Below are 21,116 nucleotides of genomic sequence, written 5' to 3' on the forward strand. Positions count from 1 at the left end.
TATAGATTTTAGCGGGTAGCTAGTCAAAATATGTATGGTATGGGACTCAAAGTAAGGGCGCAGTTTGTAAGATGCAATTACAAGTGCAAGTACCAGTTTTTCGAGAGATGTGTACCTGGTCTCTGCTGGCATCAGAGACTTGCTTACGTCGCCGTTGCTCCTTATCCTGCTCCCTAGTTAGGACTGCGCTTACTGCCACCTTCGTGACGGCTAGGTAAAGGAACAATGGTTCTCCTTGCTCCGGTTTTGATAGCAGTGGTGGGGTGTTGAGATAATGCTTCATCTCTCTGAACGCTTGCTCGTGCTCTGGGGTCCACTCGAATCTTTGGCTCTTCCTTAATATATAATAGAATAACCTGCATTTGTCTGAGGATCTCGAGATGAACCTGCTAAGAGCTGCTACCTTCTCTGCTAGCCGTTGCACGTCCTTTGGTTTTCCTGGTGACTCTAATTGTAGTACTGCCTTTATTTATTCCGTGCTGGCTTCTATTCCCCTTTGAGTTACTATGTAGGCCAAGAACTTCCCGGATGAGACTCAAAAGGTGCATTTGGAGGGGTTCAATTTCATTTTGTATTCTCTGAGTGTGCTGAAGGTTTCTGCCAGATGTCTCATATGATCCTTGGCCTTCTTTGATTTTACCACCATATCGTCAATGTATACATACTTCTATGGTTCTTCCTATCTGTTCTTTGAACATCCGGTTGACCAGTCTTTGGTATGTAGATCCTGCATTCTTCAGGACGAAGGGCATAACATTGTAGCAGTATATACCTCTTTCTGACATGAATGCTATCTTCTCCTGATCTGTTGGATCCATCTTGATTTGGTTGTAACCACTCCAGGCGTCCAAGAATGTTAGTATCTCATGTCCGGCTGTGGCATCTACATTACGTCAATATGTGGCAGCGGGAAGGGATCTTTTGGGCATGCTTTATTGAGGTCGGTGAAGTCCATACATACTCTCCACTTCCCATTCTTTGTGGGCACTACCACTACGTTTGATAGCCATTCTGGATACTTCACTTCTTATTTTGTTTGCTGCTAGTAGGCTATCCACTTCCTAGTTGATCACGTTGTTTCTTTCCGCTGCGAATTTTCTTCGTCTCTGCTGGATAGGCTTACATCCTGGATCTACACTGAGCTTATATGTTATGATAGATGGGTCTATCCCTATCATGTCGTCATGGGACCATGCGAAGCAATCCATGTTGGCTTGGAGGAACTTGATTAGGTGTTGCCTTTGGTCACCTGTGTAATACTACGGTTTTGTGAGTCTCTGGGTACTCTATCGAGTGGGCCTTACTCTGTCGAGTAAGGGTGTGTTGCGTTTTAAAATAGTTTCTGACCTGTTGGGTACTCGATCGAGTAACCTGGATACTCGATCGAGTAGGAGGCACTCGATCGAGTATGTCAGCTACTCGATCGAGTAGGAGGCACTCGATCGAGTATGTCAGCTACTCGATCGAGTAGCCGGTTTACGGGGGGATGATTTGTCGGGTTTTGTTAATAATGCGATTTAGTATATAATTACTCCCGTCACTTTCTTTAAACACTTTTACAAACCTAATTACTTTCAAAGAGAAAACAATCTACGTTCTTCGCATCAATCGCATTATTGGCAAATCCCGGAGCTTGGAAGGTCGGATTTAACCTTTCTTTATACCGTTGTAATCCTTGCATCGAGGCTAAGATCTACGTACTGTTTTTATAGTATTTCGTTAAAGTTAGTTAAACCCTAATTTGGGGATTTGGGGGTTTTTTTATATTTCTTGATTGGTAATGATTATATGATTGTATGTTAAGAGGAGGATTCGTAGAAGAAGCCTTTTGATATCAGCTGTTGAGATCGTCTGACTGTGTTGCTTTCCAGGTAGGGTTTCCCTACTCAGTATTAGTCCCATAATGTGTTTATGGTGTTTTGTGATTGTCGAATATTATCTTACTCGTATTGTGACGATTGTTGGATTTGGTTGTTGATAGTAGTTGTGATTGATTGTATCTGTCAGTGTTCTTCGGGGCGCGTCCCTGGCGGAGTGGAGTCACTTGCGGGAGTGGCTTCACGCCCATTATTCGCCTTCTGTGGAACCCTCCACAGAAGGGATTTGCACATTAAGGAATTTGGGTTTATCGCTCGACGGAGATGAGCGGGGATTTGGTAGGTACGGCTGCGGTCCCCCACTGGCGGCGTGGAGTGACCTGTTGCGATGGGCACTCTGGTAGGGCTACACACTTTAGTGTGTAGTCAGGATTGTGGAGTTGGGATTGGAGTTCGGAGTATATCTGTGATGATTGAGCTGTTTGTTTACTGTGTTGTTGGTTTATATAAATTGTGTGATTAGTACTGACCCCGTTTATTGTTTTAAAAACTGTGGTGATCCATTCGGGGATGGTGAGCAGTTGTTGAGCAGGTATGAGTCGAGTTACATGGGATAGCTGGGATGTGCCACCGTCTGATGATAGAGTCTTCCGCTGTAGCATGATTAGTTTATTAAACATTTCACTTAGTTGAGTAGATAGTTGGTTTTGAGAACATGTAACCGTACTTTGGCATTTGGTTTTGGATTATATCTTATTCACTAAAGTTATACTATTTAAATGTTGTTTCGTTATTGTCTTATGATTATCATTGCCTCGGGCAACCGAGATGGTAGCATCTTTATACCTGAGTGGTCCTGGTAAGGCACTTGGAGTATGGGGGTGTTACAAAATGGTATCAGAGCGACGATCCTGAAACCTGTAACCAATGAATCGAATGAATATAGGGAGTTAATTAAAATGAACTCGGGGTAAAGGTTGTAGGAGCTAATGCAAAGGCTTGGGAGACGTCCTAAAGTCGCGAACTCGCCCTACAATTTTGTACCGGTCACCTGGGGGGTATATATCAAGGTCATATGTGGTGTTTGTTAGCTTGTATGTGAATGTGACGATATGCGTTGTGAATTGATGGATGTTGGGAGTAGAAGATTGATGTGGTGATTGAGAAGTTAGTAAAGTATATAAATATGTTGTTTGAATAAGAAGCATGTCAGATGTTTATTATGTGGCATTTGATAATATGAAATAGTTGTTTTGTTGATCATATGAAGAGTTGTGTAGAATTGCATGTTTATAATTTTGAGTTTATAAAGTTGTATAGTATGTTGGGATATGAGAGATAACATGCAGGTAGTATATACGAGTCAGCATGACTCGATCGAGTAGGGGGCACTCGATCGAGTAGCTGAGGAACTCGGTCGAGTGGGTCTGACTCGATCGAGTGGGTATTTGACGTTTTTATAACCAGAATCGTGTTTTTGGGCACTCGATCGAGTACATAGGGCACTCGATCGAGTAGGGGGTCACTCGATCGAGTGGCTGTGCTACTCGGTCGAGTATGTTAGAGATCAGAAGGTCTATTTTGGGTCTGATGTTGGGGCACTCGATCGAGTATAGTGGGCACTCGATCGAGTAGCCTCTACTCGATCGAGTAGGTTTGGGCACTCGATCGAGTGTGTTCTAGGCAGTCTGTTTTCGTGTTTTGGGGTTATAGTGCGTATGTTTATATCTACCCTTTTTTATATAGTTTCAAGATGCCGCCCAAGAGAAACGCCTTGTATGCGAGAGCTGAGAGCATGAACATCGATGATGTCGTGAAGATGTTGGAGCATCAGGATGCTCTTACTAAGGCCCTAAAGAGAGTGGGAAAGGATAAGGGGTTTGATCACTCCAAGATCAGCCTTTATATAGCGAGGTTTAACCCAAAAGAGTACATGGGGACCGGGGAGCCTAATCTTCTTGACAACTGGCACCGTGAGATGGAGACCATACTAAACCTAGTACACTGTCGATGAGATGAGAGTAGAACAAGCTGCGTTCTACCTGAGGGAAGCAGCTGGTGAGTGGTGGGATAAGGTGAAGGTGAGTGCTAGGGAGATGTACACGAAGCAGGGCTTACCTGCTATACCTTGGGAAGAGTTTCGGAGGGCTATAAGGAAAGAGTTTGTACCTGAGCATGTGCAGAGTAAGCTGAGGGAGGAGTTTTATGGGTTTAGGATGACATCTGATATGTTAGTGGCTGAGTACTATAAGCAGTTTAATGAGAAGTCTAGGTATGCTGAGGACATGGGTTTGAGTGAGGAGAACCTAGCACTGAGATTCGAGAGGGGGTTGACCCCTAAGATCATGGATAATTTACCCGTGGGAGTCCTTACCAATGTTAAGGAAGTTTATGAGAGGGCTGGGAGAGCTGAGAGGTTGGCGGAGATGGCTCAGGAGAGAGTAGTTGAGAAAAGAAAGGCTGAGAGTGAAGGTGGTGGCCAATCTAGTCATAAGAAAGGCAACCACAATCAGGCTAGAGCGTTTTCTTCTGGGTCAGGGTTCAGTGCTGGGGGTTCCTTTGGGCGTGGACGTATGAGTGGTAGTGGTAGTTGGGGGATGACTTGCTATGGCTGTGGCGGTGTAGGCCACAAGAGACATGAGTCTACGAGTTTACCTGGAGCTTTTCAGAGATCGGCTCAGGGGTCAGGGGCCGGCACAGAGTTATGCGAGCAATAGACCGTCTGGGTCATGGTCTAACCAGGGAAGTCAGAGCTATCAGGGTGGAGGTAACCGCAATGGCGGTAATTCCTATCAGAAACCAACTACGAGCAACAGCAACAATCAGGGGTCGGGTGCTAAACCGACCACATCAGCCAGTACTGTCCAGGGAGGTGGACAGAAGACCAGTGGAAAGTTGTTCATGATGGACAAGAAAGCAGCTGAGGATGATGCACATGTTATCACTGGTAATTTTCTTGTTAACGGTATTCATACCTTTGTTTTGTTTGATTTGGGGGCGTCTCAATCGTTTGTATCTTCGAGTCATGTTGAACAGTTGGGTTTGAGGGTATATGAGTCTGTGAGTGAGAAGGTTTTTATACCGTTGGGTGAGTTTGTATCATGTGGGAGGTTGTATAGAGATGTGTCTATGATAGTTGGGCAAGTTGATCTACCTGTAGACTTGTTAGAGTTTCCTTTTAATTGTTTTGAGATGATAGACGGAATGGATTGGTTGGGAAAGTATAAAGCTAAGATAGACTGTCATCAAAAGAAAGTGTCTTTGAGAGGTCCTAAGGGTGTTAGTGTGTCTTATCGTGGGTTTGTGCTCAAACCCAAAGTTAAGTTGATTGCAGCTGTGACTTTGAAGTCTTATCTGAGGAAGGGATGGCCTTTGATCTTGTGCCATGTGAGAGATGACCGGATAGAGAGTCCGACGCTTGATCGGATACTGTGGTGGGGTGAGTTTGCAGATGTCTTTCCAGAGGAGATTCCTGGGTTGCCACCGAAGAGGGAGATATATTTCACAGTTGAGTTGAAACCGGGGACGGGGCCAATCTCTAAGGCACCGTACCGGATGGGTCCTAAGGAGATGGAGGAGCTCAGGAAGCAGTTAGATGATCTGATAGAGAAGGGATACATTAGACCTAGTGTATCGCCGTGGGGAGCACCCGTTCTTTTTGTAAAGAAGAAAGATGGGAGTTTGAGGTTGTGCATAGACTACAGGGAGCTGAACCAAGTGACGGTGAAGAACAAGTATCCTTTGCCAAGGATAGATGACTTGTTTGATCAGTTGAGTGGTGCATCAGTCTTTTCCAAGATTGATTTGAGGTCGGGGTACCATCATGTGAAGATTAGAGAGGTGGACATACCAAAGACAGCTTTCACGTCGAGGTATGGCCATTATGAGTATGTGGTGATGCCGTTTGGGTTATCTAGATGCACCGGCTGTGTTTATGGATTTTATGAACAGAATCTTCAGACAGTTTGTGAACAAGTTTGTGGTAGTGTTTATTGATGACATCTTAGTCTACTCCAAGACTAAGGAGGAGCATGAGGAGCATCTAAGGATTGTGTTGCAGACTTTGAGGGAGCATGAGTTATATGCTAAGCTGTCCAAGTGTGAGTTCTAGTTAGAGAAAGTTGCTTTTCTGGGGCATGTGATCTCTCAGGATGGGGTAGCTGTGGATCCGGCAAAGATTGAAGCAGTGACAAAGTGGGAAGCACCAAAGAATGTTGCTGAGATCAGGTGTTTCTTGGGTTTAGCTGGATACTACAGACGGTTCGTGAAAGATTTCTCCAAGATTGCTAGACCTATGACAGCGTTGATGAGGAAAGAGAACAGGTTTCGTTGGGATGAGAGTTGTGAGACGGCATTCCAAACATTAAAGGAGCGTTTGACCACAGCTCCTATCTTAGCATTACCTGAAGGGATCGAGAACTTTGAGGTTTATACAGATGCCTCAAAGAACGGGTTGGGATGTGTGTTGATGCAGAACGGTAAGGTGATTGCCTATGCTTCTAGGCAATTGAAGACGTATGAGGAGAACTACCCTACACATGATCTAGAGTTGGGTGCTGTCTGCTGTGGTATTTGCTCTCAAGATTTGGAGACATTACCTTTATGGGGCGACCTTTAAGGTATTTTCGGATCACAAGAGTCTCAAGTACATCTTCACTCAAAAGGAGTTGAACATGAGACAGAGAAGGTGGATGGACCTGATTGGCGATTATGACATGGATATTATCTACCATGAAGGGAAAGCCAATGTTGTTGCAGATGCTTTGAGCAGGAAGAGTGTACATTCCTTGTGTACAGCTCTATCTTTGATGAGGTTGAGAGATGAGGTGGGGAGGTTTGGGATACATATGATGCAGAGAGGGGATGCCATGGGAGATTTGACAGTACAGCCTGATCTTTATGATGATATTCGAGGTAAACAGGCGTTAGATCCTAAGATGGTTGAGTGGAGACCTGGAGTAGAGGAAGGGACAGTGTCTCGATTCTCTATTCATACAGATGGTAGTTTGAGGTTTGATGGTAGGTGGTGTGTCCCTAATGATGAGGAGCTGAAAGACAATCATGACAGAGGCAAATTGTACACCGTATTCAGTACATCCAGGTGGTGACAAGCTGTACAAGGATTTAAAGAACACGTTCTGGTGGCCTAGGATGAAGTAAGAAACAGCTGAGTTTGTGGCCCGTTGTTTGACATGCCAGAGAGTGAAATGGGAACAGCGACGACCACAAGGTAAGATTCAGTCTTTACAGGTACCTGAGTGGAAGTGGGAATCCATTTCTATGGATTTTATCGTGGGTTTGCCAAAGAGTCAACAGGGTAACAACATGATATGGGTAATAGTGGATCGACTAACCAAGTCAGCTCACTTTGTGCCAATGAAAGATACATGGACTAAAGCACAATTAGCTATGGCGTATCGAAAGAATGTGCTAAAGTTACATGAAGTCCCTAAGGACATAGTATCTGACAGAGATGCGAGATTTATCTCAAGGTTTTGGAAAGAGTTGCAAGAATCTTTGGGAACAACTTTGAAGATGAGTAGAGCATTTCATCCCGCGACAGCTGGTCAGACTGAGAGAACGATCAAGACTCTTTAGGATATGTTACGAGCTTGTGTGATGGACTTTGGTGGTAGCTGGGAACAGAGGTTGGATTTGATAGAGTTTTCTTACAACAGCAGCTATCACACTAGTATTGGTATGGCACCGTTTGAGGCCTTATATGAGAGGAGATGTAGGAGTCCGATTTATTGGGACGACAGTGCTGAGGCAGTGGTTCTAGGACCAGAGATGGTAAATGATATGGTTGAGCAGATTAAGATGATCAGGAAACGGATGAGAGCAGCTCAGGATAGGCAAAAGAGTTATACAGATCTACATCGCCGGGATATAGATTTTCAAGTTGGGGACAAGGTTCTTCTGAAAGTGTCACCTATGCGTGGGGTTATGAGATTTAGGAAGGAAGGCAAGCTGAGTCAGAAGTTCATAGGCCTTATGAGATCTTAGAGCGGGTTGGAGAGGTTGCATATCGTCTGGCTTTACCGGCTGCGTTAGAGAGAGTGCATAATGTGTTTCATGTATCTCAGCTGCGGAAGTATGTAAGTGACCCGTCACATGTGTTAGAGGCAGAGAGCTTAGAGCTAGATGAGTCCTTGTCATATCTTGAGGTGCCTAAACATATTCTTGACCGGAAGGTTAGGAAGACTAGGAGTGGTGAGACAGTTTTGCTTCAGATCCTTTGGTCTAACCACGAGTCTGAGGAAGCTACATGGGAGGCAGAGGAAGCCATGAGAGAGTGTTACCCTTTCCTTTTTTATCAGGTATGTATGGTTATGGGGACGTAACCTTGTTTCTTTTAGGGGGGTAGGAGGTGATCGCGACGAGTTTTTAAGAGCTTTTATACTTTTTTTCATGTTGTGTCGGTATGTTTGTGGTGGTCGAGTCGGGTTGAGTTTGGGTTAGTAACATGTTTTATGTTGAGTTCTGTTTCGGTTGTTGAGTCGGGAGTGTTGTAGTGTGTGTCTTTGTTTTGTTGTGGTTTGAAGTTCGGGGACGAAGTTCTTTTTAAGGAGGGAAGACTGTAATACTACGGTTTTATGAGTCTCTGGGTACTCTATCGAGTGGGCCTTACTCTGTCGAGTAAGGGTGTGTTGCATTTTAAAATAGTTTATGACCTGTTGGGTACTTGATCGAGTAACCTGGATACTCGATCGAGTAGGAGACACTCGATCGAGTATGTCAGCTACTCGATCGAGTAGATGATTTGTCGGGTTTTGTTAATAATGCGATTTAGTATATAATTACTCCCGTCACTTTCTTTAAACACTTTTACAAACCTAATTACTTTCAAAGAGAAAACAATCTACGTTCTTCGCATCAATCGCATTATTGGCAAATCCCGGAGCTTAGAAGGTCGGATTTCACCTTTCTTTATACCCTTGTAATCCTTGCGTCGAGGGTAAGATCTACGTACTGTTTTTATAGTATTTCATTAAAGTTAGTTAAACCCTAATTTAGGGATTTGGGGGTTTTGTTGTATTTCTTAATTGGTAGTGATTATATGATTGTATGTTAGGAGGAGGATTCGTAGAAGAAGCCTTTTGATATCACCAATTTGTTGAGATCGTCCCTGATCAGAGTGTTGCTTTCCAGGTAGGGTTTCCCTACTCAGTATTAGTCCCATAATGTGTTGATGGTGTTTTGTGATTGTTGAATATTATCTTATTCGTATTGTGACGATTGTTGGATTTGGTTGTTGATAGTAGTTTTGATTGATTGTATCTGTCTGTGTTATTCGGGGCGCGTCCCTGGCTGAGTGAAGTCACTTGCGGGAGTGGCTTCACGCCCATTATTCGCCTTCTATGGAACCCGCCACAGAAGGGATGTGCACATTAATGAATTTGGGTTTATCGCTCGACGGAGATGAGCGGGGATTTGGTGGGTACGGTTGCGGTCCCCCACTGGCGGCGTGGAGTGACCTGTTGCGATGGGCACTCTGCCAGGGCTACACACTTTAGTGTGTAGTCAGGATTGTGGAGTTGGGATTGGAGTTCGGAGTATATCTGTGATGATTGAGTTGTTTGTTTACTGTGTTGTTGGTTTATATAAATTGTGTGATTAGTACTGACCCCGTTTATTTTTTTAAAAACTGTGGTGATCCATTCGGGGATGGTGAGCAGTTCTTGAGCAGGTATGAGTCGAGTACATGGGATAGCTGGGATGTGCCACCGTCTGATGATAGAGTCTTCCCCTGTAGCATGATTAGTTTATTAAACATTTCACTTAGTTGAGTAGACAGTTGGTTTTAAGAACACGTAACCGTACTTTGGCATTTGGTTTTGGATTGTATTTTATTCACTAAAGTTATACTATTTAAATGTTGTTTCGTTATTGTCTTATGATTATCATTGCCTCGGGCAACCGAGATGGTAGCATCTTTATACCTGAGTGGTCCTGGTAAGACACTTGGAGTATGGGGTGTTACAACCTGTGCACCCTGCCCCTATTAGCAACGTTCTTTCTGGGTGCAGGCCATCTAGATTGATTTGATCCAGCTCCTCGGCTAGGGGCTCGATGTATTTGTCCTGGACATGATGCTTCTGTAATTTCTATACTGGAGGACTGGCTGTGCGCTTTAGTGCCTTCTTATAGCAACCTTTCGCTTCCTCCTTAACTCCGCGTAATTTTTCTACTCCCAGGGTGTTGGGAACTTCACACACTGATGATACGTTGAGGGGACTGCCTTCATAGATGTAGCCATCGTCTTCCGTGGATAACATTGTAGGTAGATGGTATATCAATGACCAAGTATCTTACTTGCTTATTGATTCCTCCTACATAGGTTAGGATCACGATTTTCCCTAATGAGTTAGCTGTTTCTCCACTAAATCCTACCAGCGGGATGGTCTTCTTCTGCAAGTCCTTCTGACTGAACCCCATGTTTTCTATGGTTTTCAGCATGATTAGATTGACCGAGCTACCCATATCCACCAGAACCTTCATAACCGTGCAATTGGCCATTGACAGTGTTATGATAAGTGCGTTGCAGTGCTCCTGGCTGTCGTGGACATCCTCCTCGTCGAAGGCGACAACAGGCAGGTTGCTGTGGGAAACTCTGCAGGAGGTCTCCGGCCTGTCTCCCTTAGTTTCAGTAGCATGTCTCTTTGCCGCCAAATATGTCAGTCCGCTTAGGTCTGAGCCGCTTGTTATCACGTTTATTATTTTTGTGCATGTAGGTGGTGCAGCGGATTTTGCGGAGCCCACCTTATCCTGCTGCTTGCCCCCACGTGGTAATAGATGGCTCAACTCTCCTTGCTCATACAGGCGTCTGATCTCCATGCGCAAAGTGTAGCAATCCTCCGTAGTGTGTCCGATGTCACGATGGAACTCACACTTTTTCTTGCTATCTTTCCTCCAGCATTGCCCTTCTATTAGTTGCATAGGCCACCTTACTCCGTCCCCCATTTCCCTGAGCGCCTTCAAAATTCCTCCGACGGTAGTTGTAAATCCATATTCTGCCAGCATAGGGAGTTGCTGATTTTCCTCTCTGTTGTCAATTCTGTTGATTCCCCTGACGCCGTATGGTTTGTATCTCTCTTACTTCTTCCCGGTGGACTGCTTTCTGCTTGACTTCTCTATGGCCAACGTATTGGATACGCCTGGCGTGCTTGGTACGCTGGCTCTGGCGAGTATGTCTTGTTCCAGTTTAATTGTTGCTGCAGACTTTTCCTGCACTGCCTCAAAGTTATGACTCGTTGTGTAAGCCTCTCCTGAATGCTTCCACCGCTGTAGACACGTCGCACTCCCGTACTGCCACTTTTTCGTTATTGAACCTGGTGTTGAATTCCCCAATGGTCTCGTTGGCGCCATGAACGATCCGGTATAAGTCACCAGCGTGCTTTTGCGGCTTCCGGTTGCTAGCAAACTGGTGAGTGAATGCATTTACGAAATCGGAAAATGTGGATATCGACCTGTTAGGTAGACTTTCGAGCCATCAAAGGGTTGGCCCTGACAGTGTAGATCTGAACCCCTTACATATGCAGGCTTCCTTTACATGCCCAATGGTCTTTACTGTCATCATCTTTTGCTTGTATTAGCTTACGTGATCAAAGGGGTCCGTTGTGCCGTCAAAGAGAGTCATATTCGGGTTGTTGAACCCCTTTGGCATGGCGACAACTGATATTGCGTCCACGAATGGTAAGTCAGCATAGCTGTCAGGCGCTGCCTTCTCAAGTGGAGGCGACATCCCTGGGACCCTGCTTAGCATCTCTCTCAACTCTTGGTACTGCTTGTTCGTTAGGCCATCTGAGTCCGTGCTGCGGCTACCTGTTATCTGTTGATTCTGGACACCGCTTCCAGGCTAGAGCTCCCCAGGATTCTGGTTTTGCGTGTTAGCCAGTGGGGTTGATGTCATAAGTATCGTCGGGTGCCAGCTCATTTGCGGACTGCCTTTGGACCCTGCACCAGGTGTCTGGTTAGTCATAACGGAATTATTGGCTGGAATATTACCTGGGATTGTTTCTGTATTGCTGGCGGGCTGCCAGCTATCCGATGTGAGGTATCCTAGTCACTATGGGACTATCCTTTCTCCTGTTGATACTGCTGCCAGATCCAATCTGGCCACCAACTCGACTGGAATCTGCCACGTTGGCTCCTGCTACCTGATGCCCCATGCAAGGGCTCTGCTACCGAGGCCTGGTTCTCGCCCTGCGTGCTTGCTGGTGCGCTTGCTTGCTGCCTAAGGATGTCTATTTGTGCCCAGAGCTCCTTGTGTCTCCTTATTGCTTGGGCTTCTGCCTTCCTGTGGTCTTCCCGCATGCTTTCCATCACTTTCTACAAATTCTCCATGCCGTTAAGCAGAGTTTGTGTTGGACTGGGCGGTGGGGTGAGACTCGTGCTTCCTGTTCCCTTATCTGACTTGGATTGCGCCTCTACAGTAGGAGTCTTGAGGGGAAATGTGACTTTAGCCACGTGCGTGACTCTTGATGTGTGTCCGGGTGCCTGAGTTTGAGCCGCTGAAACTGGATTCTGGATGGGGTTTAGTGGTATCAGTGGCAGATTACTCCCTTACCCGGCTGGCGCTGTCAATGATGCGTGTTTGTTTCCATCCATTCTGTATTGAGTGATTAACGATGACGACAACTATGCCCCACGGTGGACGCCAAACTGTTTTGGTATTTTTCTACCGAATTAGGTTAAACTAGGTCAAAGAGGTCTTATGCGTTATATGCGGATTATGTGGCTCGTATGAATGTTAAGAGAACAAGATAAAGATGCAAATAAAGATTGACACAAGGGATTTGGTGACGCGGAAAACCCAATATAGGAAACGACCGCAGGAAGGGACGGTACCCTTCCAAGGATTGCACTAGCTTTTAATATGGAGGACGAGTACAAGATATGGCGACGTTACTTTCTAGCTAGCACAATATGTAGGGTTTGGATATGTGTGTATGAATGATCCTTCTCCCTCCTTCGCCATATATATATATATATATATATATATATATATATATATATATATATATATATATATAGAGGACCTAAACCCTAATAGGGTTTAGTTTGCTTGCGCGACAAGTCTAACTGATCCCCGCCTTTGCTGGGCTTCTTCTTATCGACAGCCCATAATCCGTTGTTCTCCTTAATCTCCCTGAAATCCTCCTGACCGCTTCCAACTCACGGACTCCTTAAGGCCTTTCGATTACTCGACCCAATTCACCATGTAGGTCTTGATGGACCTGACTCCTTGTTGGCCCAATGTGCAGAATTTGGCCCAAATAACTATAAACGAGCTGATCTGAGCTCGAGTTAGGATGAGCTCAGGTAGTCAAGTTCGGCTCGAAATTACTAGGGCACAAGTACCCAAAAAGTAAATCAGATGACATGAAATATAAAGTTACCAACGGTAAAAGCACCTTAATTACTAATTTTTCTCTCTCAGTGCTTGTTTGGTTACCCCCTCAATTCATAGGAATTCTAAACTTCCATGAATTGAGTTTTTGGTAACTTGTTTGGTTACCCCCATATTGCAAAATGGAGCAGTTTACAACTCTAAGGGAGTTTGATTACCAACCCCTCCCTAGTTAATTGAAAACTTCCCCATCTTATTTCATTTAAAATTACCCATTTGCCCCTATAAATTAGGTGTTAGTAATATTGCGGAAGGGTATATTTGTAATTAGAAATTAAAATCACGTGAATTGACATGGTTCAATCAAACATTACGAGATTAATTCATAGAAAAAACAAACTCCGCAACCAAACATATTTTTATCACTTCATGAGAATTGAATATTGGAGTAAATATGTTTTTACCATTTCATTTTATGGGAATTGAATATTGGAATTAGATTTCGGTCAGTTGCAAATTAACTCTACTTCTTCTTCTTCACCAGTCTCTTTCTTACTCATCCGCCGTCTTTTCTTATTCTTCCCCGTCCTCGCTCTCCGTGCGCCGGTGGCGCAGCCTCCTATCATGCACCCACCTTGAACCCTACAACAACAACAACAACAACAACATCAGAGCCTTAATCCCAAAATGATTTGGGGTTGGCTGACATGAATCATCCTTTCGAACCGTCCATTGGTGAATGCACGCCTCAAAGTACGACTAAATAAAGGGGAAGATGAAAAACAAAAAGGAATAACGAAAATGTAATGGAAAGTCAAGGTAAACCTCGAACCCTAATTTCTCATAATTATACTTCAGCCGCCGTCGGTAGTCTCGAGATCGTCGGAAAATCTCTGATGTCTAAAGCTAGGGTTTATACTGACATCAATGTTCTTCGTCCTAGAGAGTACTCTGACTACGAATCTCTCACCGTTCAGTGGGGGTATATCTCTAATAAATTTTGTATTTTTTTTTTTGGATTTGTGTTTGTGTTTCTTTACTGATTAGTATGAATTGTTGTTCATGTTCTAAATTTTTATGATAATCTGTGTATTTTTTGTAATTTGATGAATTTTGTAGTACGTTATTTGGTTGATATGCGATAGTATGATATGAGAAAGCTGGAAAGTGATGATATGGTAGATTTTAAGAAGAGCCTAATCTATAAAAGTGATGTTTTGATTGAGACTACAAGAAATAATGAACTGGATGGTGACGGTTTTTACGGTTGAAGTGTGTGTAGGTAGACTGGGTTGATGTTTATAGGAAAATGGAGTGATACGCTGATAGGACTGTCATTTCTATAGCAAGTGTAGGACATGACACGGGGTTAGAATGTCGAATACAGTTATTTTGTGTGAAATTTTCGTATTTTTGATGCTGCTGAAGAATGTGAAGCTATTTAATCAAATCATTGTCTTATTTCTTGCGACTGTTGATAGGGAAGCCAGGATTTAAGTCATTAGCGAAATTTTCATATTTTTGATGTTGTTGAAGAATTTTATTTTTGACTGAAATGATGTTTATGTGGTATGAATTGATTTTGACTAATATATTTATGATTGTCATTTCTGTTATTACTTTGTATATTTTTTGGATCAGTGATTTGGAAGTGTCTAACCTTGTGGTGTAACTCTCAGTGATCAAGATGACTATGAAGTTGTACGTAAGATTGGAAGGGGTAAATACAGTGAGGTTTTTGAAGGAATAAATGTTAATAGCAACGAACGATGTGTCATCAAAATCCTCAAGCCTGTCAAGAAGAAGAAGGTAAGTGTGTTTCTTCAAGGACTTGGGATTGAATCTTCATTGTTAAGATATGAGATTAACAAGATTTCTTATTTTGGTTTGAAAAAATATTTAATCCTCTATTGTTAAGGAAGATGGGGTCAAAGAAAGCAGAGGGACCAGATGGTATACCCATAGAAGTTTGGAGGTGCTTCGGGGAGAAAGGGATCGAATGGGTAACCATGCTCTTCAACAAGATTTGGAGAAGCAACAAGATGCCATCGGCTTGGAGGAGAAGCACTCTTGTCCCTTCGTACAAGAACAAAGGTGATGTTCAAGAGTGTTCCAATTATTGGGGAATTAAAATTATGAGTCATACGATGAAGTTATGAGAAAAGGTAATCGAGCAAAGGCTTAGGAGATGTGTAGACATCTCGGATAACCAATTTGGATTTATGCCCAGGAGATCGACTATGGATGCGATTTTTATCATGAGACAGTTGATGGAACACCATCGGGACAAGAAGAAGGACTTGCATGTGGTTTTTATTGACTTGGAAAAGGCATATGATAGGGTACCAAGATAAGTACTTTGGTGGGCTTTGGCGAAAAAGGGTGTGTCGCGAAAATATATTGACCTCATAAAGGACATGTATGAGGGGGCTAGTGCAAGTGTTCGCACTAATGTTGGGAGAACGGAAGAATTTCTCATTACCATCGGGGTGCATCAAGGTTCCGCACTTAGTCCTTCTCTCTTTGCTATAGTTATGGATGAGTTGATAAGGGATATTTAGGACGACATCCCTTGGTGTATGATGTTTGCTGATGATATTGTGTTGATTGATGAGACAAAAGAAGGGGTGGAGAGAAAGTTGGAATTGTGGAGGCAGACTTTAGAGACTCGTGGGTTTAGGCTAAGCAGGAGTAAGACTGAGTATTTGAGGTGTCGGTTCACTAAGGTGGCGGGGTTGAGATCGACAGAGGCGGGGAGTATTATTTTCGATGGGAATGTTGTTGAGGGGTCTGATTTCTTCAGATATCTAGGATCTATTATTCAAAAAGATGGGGAGTTAAACGGAGATGTGGCTCACAGAATTAAAGCGGGATGGTTGAAATGGAAGAGTGCTTCAGGGTTTCTATGCGATAAAGATATGCCCCAAAGATTAAAGGGAAAATTTTATCGTACGGCAATTAGGCCTGCCTTACTTTACGGTTCCGAGTGTGGGGCCGTGAAACATTGTCACATTCAAAAGATGAGTGTGGCGGAGATGCGCATGTTGAGGTGGATGTGCGGACATACAAGGAAAGATCGGTTAAGGAATGAGGTGATTAGGGAAAAGGTAAAAGTGGTGCCAATAGAGGACAAGATGATGGAAAACCGACTAAGATGGTTTGGCCATGTGAGAAGGAGACCTATGGACGCACCAGTTAGGAGGCTGGAGACTTGGAGAACAGAAAAGGTCCCTAGAGGTAGAGGAAGACCGAGATAGACATGGTTGAGAGTGATAGAGCACAATATGAGATTTCTGGTGCTTGAGGAGAGTATGGTGACGAAGAGGACACAATAGAGGGAAATGATACATGTGGATTTTTAGTATTTGATGTTTTTTTTTGACATATTTAGTGTTTTTTTATTTAATTTAAAGAAATTAAATTATTTATTCTTCTCTCCTTTATTACACTTTTTTTACCAACCACTTTCTTATAGATTTTACTTGGTTCATTCCGGATCCTTAATTCTATTTCGGTTTTTAAAAATCATTTTAATCTTTTCTCTCGATTTAAATTTTAAGTTTTAATCTTTTCTCTCGATTAAATTTTAAAAGAAATCCGGAATTCGATTTTAAAACCCCTAAGTTTACCTTGACTTTCCATTACAGTTTCGTTCTTCCTTTTTGTTTTTCATTTTCCCTTTTTTTTCGCATTTTGAGGCGTGCGTTCCCCCATGGACGGTTCGAAAGGATGATTCATGTCAGCCGACCCCAAATCATTTTGGGATTAAGGCTTTGATGTTGTTGTTGATTATCTTTCCATGCTTCGCAGCTGTATTTTTGTGTATATCTGTTACTGTACTTCATTTCTTTTAAATCTCTTTTTTAATGTTTGAGCATGCTATTAGGTGCATGTATGTTGCTTCAATTAACGAAATACAAGATGGCACACACTGTTATGTATAAAAATCACCTTTTATACACCTAAGACGTGGCAACTTTTCACTGGTGAAATGGATGGCAAAAGGTTGGCCGCGTGGCACACGAGGATTGGCGGACGAGAAGAGTATAGAATTGATGAAGTGGCGAGATGTGGACCATGGGATTAAAAGGAAAACAAACACACTTTGGCCCATAAAAAAGCACACGTGCAAAAGAAGTCATCTGCTAGGTCAACCAACAACTCCCTATTCTTTAGAAGTTGACCTGGTATTCAGGAACAGAAGCAGAAGAACCCTAGTTCTGACTCCAGCGGCTATATAATGGCGAGATAATCAACACTCAAAGGGAGGAACATTCGACTCAAGTAACACTTCATTCCCAAAAAATCCATCAACAATCAACGATAATTATCTAGCAACATAACATTTGTATTTCCTTACTTGGGCATTTTATATCGATTATAGTGCAAAGTTGGTAGGATTCCGACTCCCCCCGCGGTTGTTCCCACACCGGGTTTTCCGCGTCACCAAAAATCCTCTGTGTTATTCTTTTTGTTTGTCTCTATTTTGTTATTCTCGTCATTGCATTTAGACCATAATCGGCATTAAGAATAATCACTATCACTCACAAAATTAAATCGTAATCGGTTGATTTTTACCAAAACAGTTTGGCGCCCACCGTGGGGCATAGTGATCATTTTCTATAGCCAAAACTCGCAAGACCAAACCAGCCGTCACCATGTCTGGAACCTGCCAGAACCCCTCCAGCAGCCAGAGCACGTCAGCCCTGTCTTCTAGAGCAAGACTTACCTCTGCATCCGCAGGATCAGTCAGTGCATCCCTAGCGTCCAGCCAGACGATCCCCGTCAGCATGTCGACCAGAGCCATGCCCCAGCATCAGAAGCCACCGCAGATTCCGAAGGCGGCAGGTGCACCCAGTCAGTCCAAATCCAGTAAGGAAAGCAGCCCCAGCAGAGGTGAAGCCGTATCCAGAAGTCCGACCCATTAAAGCTCAGGCGCAGAAGTTCTCCGAAGCAGAGGATCTCCAGCGCTCAATCCGATGCAGGTGATGATTCAGGGGATGGACACTCTGCGTCGGGCCGTTGAGGATCTGAGGAAGGACAACCAGAACCTGATTCCTCAGATCGTAACAGCAGTCCAGACCAAGCCAGCATCAGCGCCAGAGGCTCCTACCATAACCAGCGGCGGAGGGTCGGGTCGATCAATTCCATCAGAATTAGTCACCAGACTGGATCTGGCAGGAACAGCACCCATCGAACCAATCGAGCCCAGAGGATTGGGATGCCTATCATTTGATAGTCCACCTAGTCTGCAGCAGACAACAGGTAACGCTTTGTTTAGCACCCCTTCAGGATCTGACCTTCCACCCTTCTCAGGTACCCCCGGACACCAGACACCAGGATGACAATCTGGACCTGTCCCCAATGCAGCAATTCCATCCTGCAACCAGTTTACCAGTGGAGCCTGGATCGGAGGATTACAGCAGACACCAGGATGGCGACCTGGATCCATAATCAGTGCAACACCAGTAACTAGTCACCCAGCACCAGGCCAACTTTCCGGAGCACCCTGGCTAGGAGGTACACCTGCTGGTTCCTTTCCGCCTGTTTCTAACCCTCTTGCAGAGCGAGTAATTACTGGAGCAAGAATACCAGGAGCTGAGGGAGCTAATGTATAGGATACCAGGCATAGCCCGTCCGCTGGAGAAAGCAGCCAGAGATAGCTACGCAGACTCACCTTTCGTGGATGATATAGCTCTAATCGGTGTCCCTAAAGGATGTGTGCCACCAGCTATGACACTCTATGACGGAACCACAGATCCACTTCACCATATCAACCACTACAAGCAGAAAATGATGGTGATAACCGCAACTGGATCTCTAATGGAAGCTTGTATGTGCAAGGGTTTCGGATCAACACTGTCAGGAGCAGCCCTGCAGTGGTTCGTCGGTCTACCTAATAGAAGCATATCCTGCTTCGCCGACCTAGTCAATGCCTTGAACCAGCAGTTCGCCAGCAGCAGAAAGCCGGAGAAGCAGACCAGTGACCTCTACCGGATAGTGCAAGGGTTAGAGGAATCTACCCGTGATTACTTAAACCGGTTCAACAAGGAGAAGGTGTCAATTCCGAGGTGCGATATAGCAACCGCTATACAAGCCTTCCGCCGAGGACTGCACCAGGACTCACAGCTATACAAGGACATAACCATGCATCCATGCACTACCTTTGAGGAGGTGCAATCGAAGGCAATTGCTGTCATGAGGCTGGAAGAAGACTCTGCACCCGTAAGAGGCACTTATGATTCAGACCCAGTATCCAGAAAGGCTCCAGTAGAAAAGAAGAGCGAAAGACCCAAACCCTACAAAGCGGGAGCGTGAATAAAGTTTCGAAATTCGAAGGGAAGGGCGAAGCGGATCTGCCTCAAAAGTAAGTGAGTATGGTTTCACTACCAATCTTGCAGACTATTCAAAGCCCCGAAGGAGCCGGGACGCAGAGTCGATGGCCAAAACTTCCGAAGGAAACCCCAAAGAAGAGAGACACAGGCAAAAAGTGTGAGTTCCATGGCAGCAACACCCACAACATCGATGAATGCCACTCCCTCAGAAAGGAAGTCAAATTTCACTATGACCAAGGAAACCTGGATCACCTCCTACCCAGAAACACAACCAGAGTAAATTCAGCGGATCAGGTTCTGCCATCCCCTCCTCCTCATTGCTTTAGAACTGTGAATGTTGTTACAGGTGGATCGGAGCTATGTGGGTTGACCTATTCAGCAGCTAAGAGGCACGCAACCAGAACTAAAGGAGACAGACTAGAAAGCTCCTGCAGGGTTAACCACCAGAACCTGCCGTCAGTCACCTTTGACGAAACAGGCACAGGATCTGCTCCAGAACAGCACCACGATGCTCTAATCATCACGCTTCCCATAGGAAATTGCAAGGTGAAAAAGATCCTGGTGGATACCGGAAGCTCCGTCAACTTGATTATGATGGAAACACTCAAAGGAATGGGATTCACCGAGAAAGATCTAGCAAAGAAGGCAATTCCCTTGGTTGGTTTTAGCGGCGAAACAAAGCACTACCTAGGAGAAATCATCATCCCAACCTACGCCGGGGGTGTAAACAAACAGGTAAGGTATCTGGTTATTGATGGGCCCTCTACTTACAATGTAATCCTTGGCATGCCCTGGATCCACGAGATGAAAGCAATTCCCTCAACGTACCACCAATGCCTGAAGTTTCCAACACCTTAGGGGGTGCAAGAAATACGTGGGGATCAGGAAGAAGCTAAGGATTGCTACAAGGTGGCTCTGAAGCCAACAACCGGTTCGCCCGCATAGCAATTACAGAGCCAGCACATCCAGGACGAGTACATTGAGCCTCAGTAGGCAGAGTTGGACGAAGTCATCCTGGACGCGCTGCATCCAGAACGAACTGTTCTCATTGGATCTGAATGTTCAGGTAAAATTCGTGAAGAACTCGTTCGGTTATTGAGAACTAACATAGATTGCTTTTCTTGGTCACATGATGATATGATAGGGATAGACCCAAGTGTGATAACTCACAAGCTAAGTGTGGATCCAAGCCATAAACCTGTGTAGCAGAAAAGAAGAAAATTTGCTTCTGAAAGAAACCAGGTCATAAATCAAGAAGTAGATAACCTACTTGCTGCAGGAAAGATTCGTGAAGTAAAGTACCCGGAGTGGTTGTCTAATGTGGTGGTGGTTCCAAAGAAGAATGGCAAGTGGAGGGTCTGCGTCGATTTCACGGATTTAAACAAAACTTGCCCAAAGGATCCATTCCCTCAACCACACATAGACGCCATGGTGGATGCTACTGCGGTCCACGAGATGCTGACGTTCCTGGATGCCTGGAGCGGATATAACCAGATAAAGATGCACCCCAGCGACCAGGAAAAGACAGCGTTCAGATCTGAGAGAGGTATCTATTGCTATAATGTCATGCCTTTTGGACTGAAAAATGCAGGATGTACCTATCAGAGGCTG

At 44.4% G+C, this 21,116-nt stretch overlaps 2 protein-coding genes across 2 annotated transcripts; one reads left to right on the forward strand and one right to left on the reverse strand.

Annotated features, from left to right (window-relative positions):
• Nucleotides 1-10,061: 10,061 nt before the first annotated feature.
• On the reverse strand, nt 10,062-10,781 carry LOC141629281 (uncharacterized). Its single transcript, XM_074442306.1, has one exon. The coding sequence runs from the start codon at nt 10,779-10,781 to the stop codon at nt 10,062-10,064; it is 720 nt and encodes a 239-aa protein (XP_074298407.1).
• An 8,766-nt stretch (nt 10,782-19,547) lies between these two features.
• Nucleotides 19,548-20,363, forward strand: LOC141629282 (uncharacterized). The gene has a single exon (XM_074442307.1). The coding sequence runs from the start codon at nt 19,548-19,550 to the stop codon at nt 20,361-20,363; it is 816 nt and encodes a 271-aa protein (XP_074298408.1).
• Nucleotides 20,364-21,116: the final 753 nt, after the last annotated feature.

The sequence above is a fragment of the Silene latifolia genome, chromosome Y (genome assembly GCF_048544455.1).
Source record: "Silene latifolia isolate original U9 population chromosome Y, ASM4854445v1, whole genome shotgun sequence".
Lineage (NCBI taxonomy): Eukaryota > Viridiplantae > Streptophyta > Magnoliopsida > Caryophyllales > Caryophyllaceae > Silene > Silene latifolia.

What these genes read in the sequence shown, in the direction of transcription:
- LOC141629281 (XM_074442306.1), bottom strand. Translation starts at nt 10,781, where the DNA reads ATGGGGGACGGAGTAAGGTGGCCTATGCAACTAATAGAAGGGCAATGC.
- LOC141629282 (XM_074442307.1), top strand. Translation starts at nt 19,548, where the DNA reads ATGGTTTCACTACCAATCTTGCAGACTATTCAAAGCCCCGAAGGAGCC.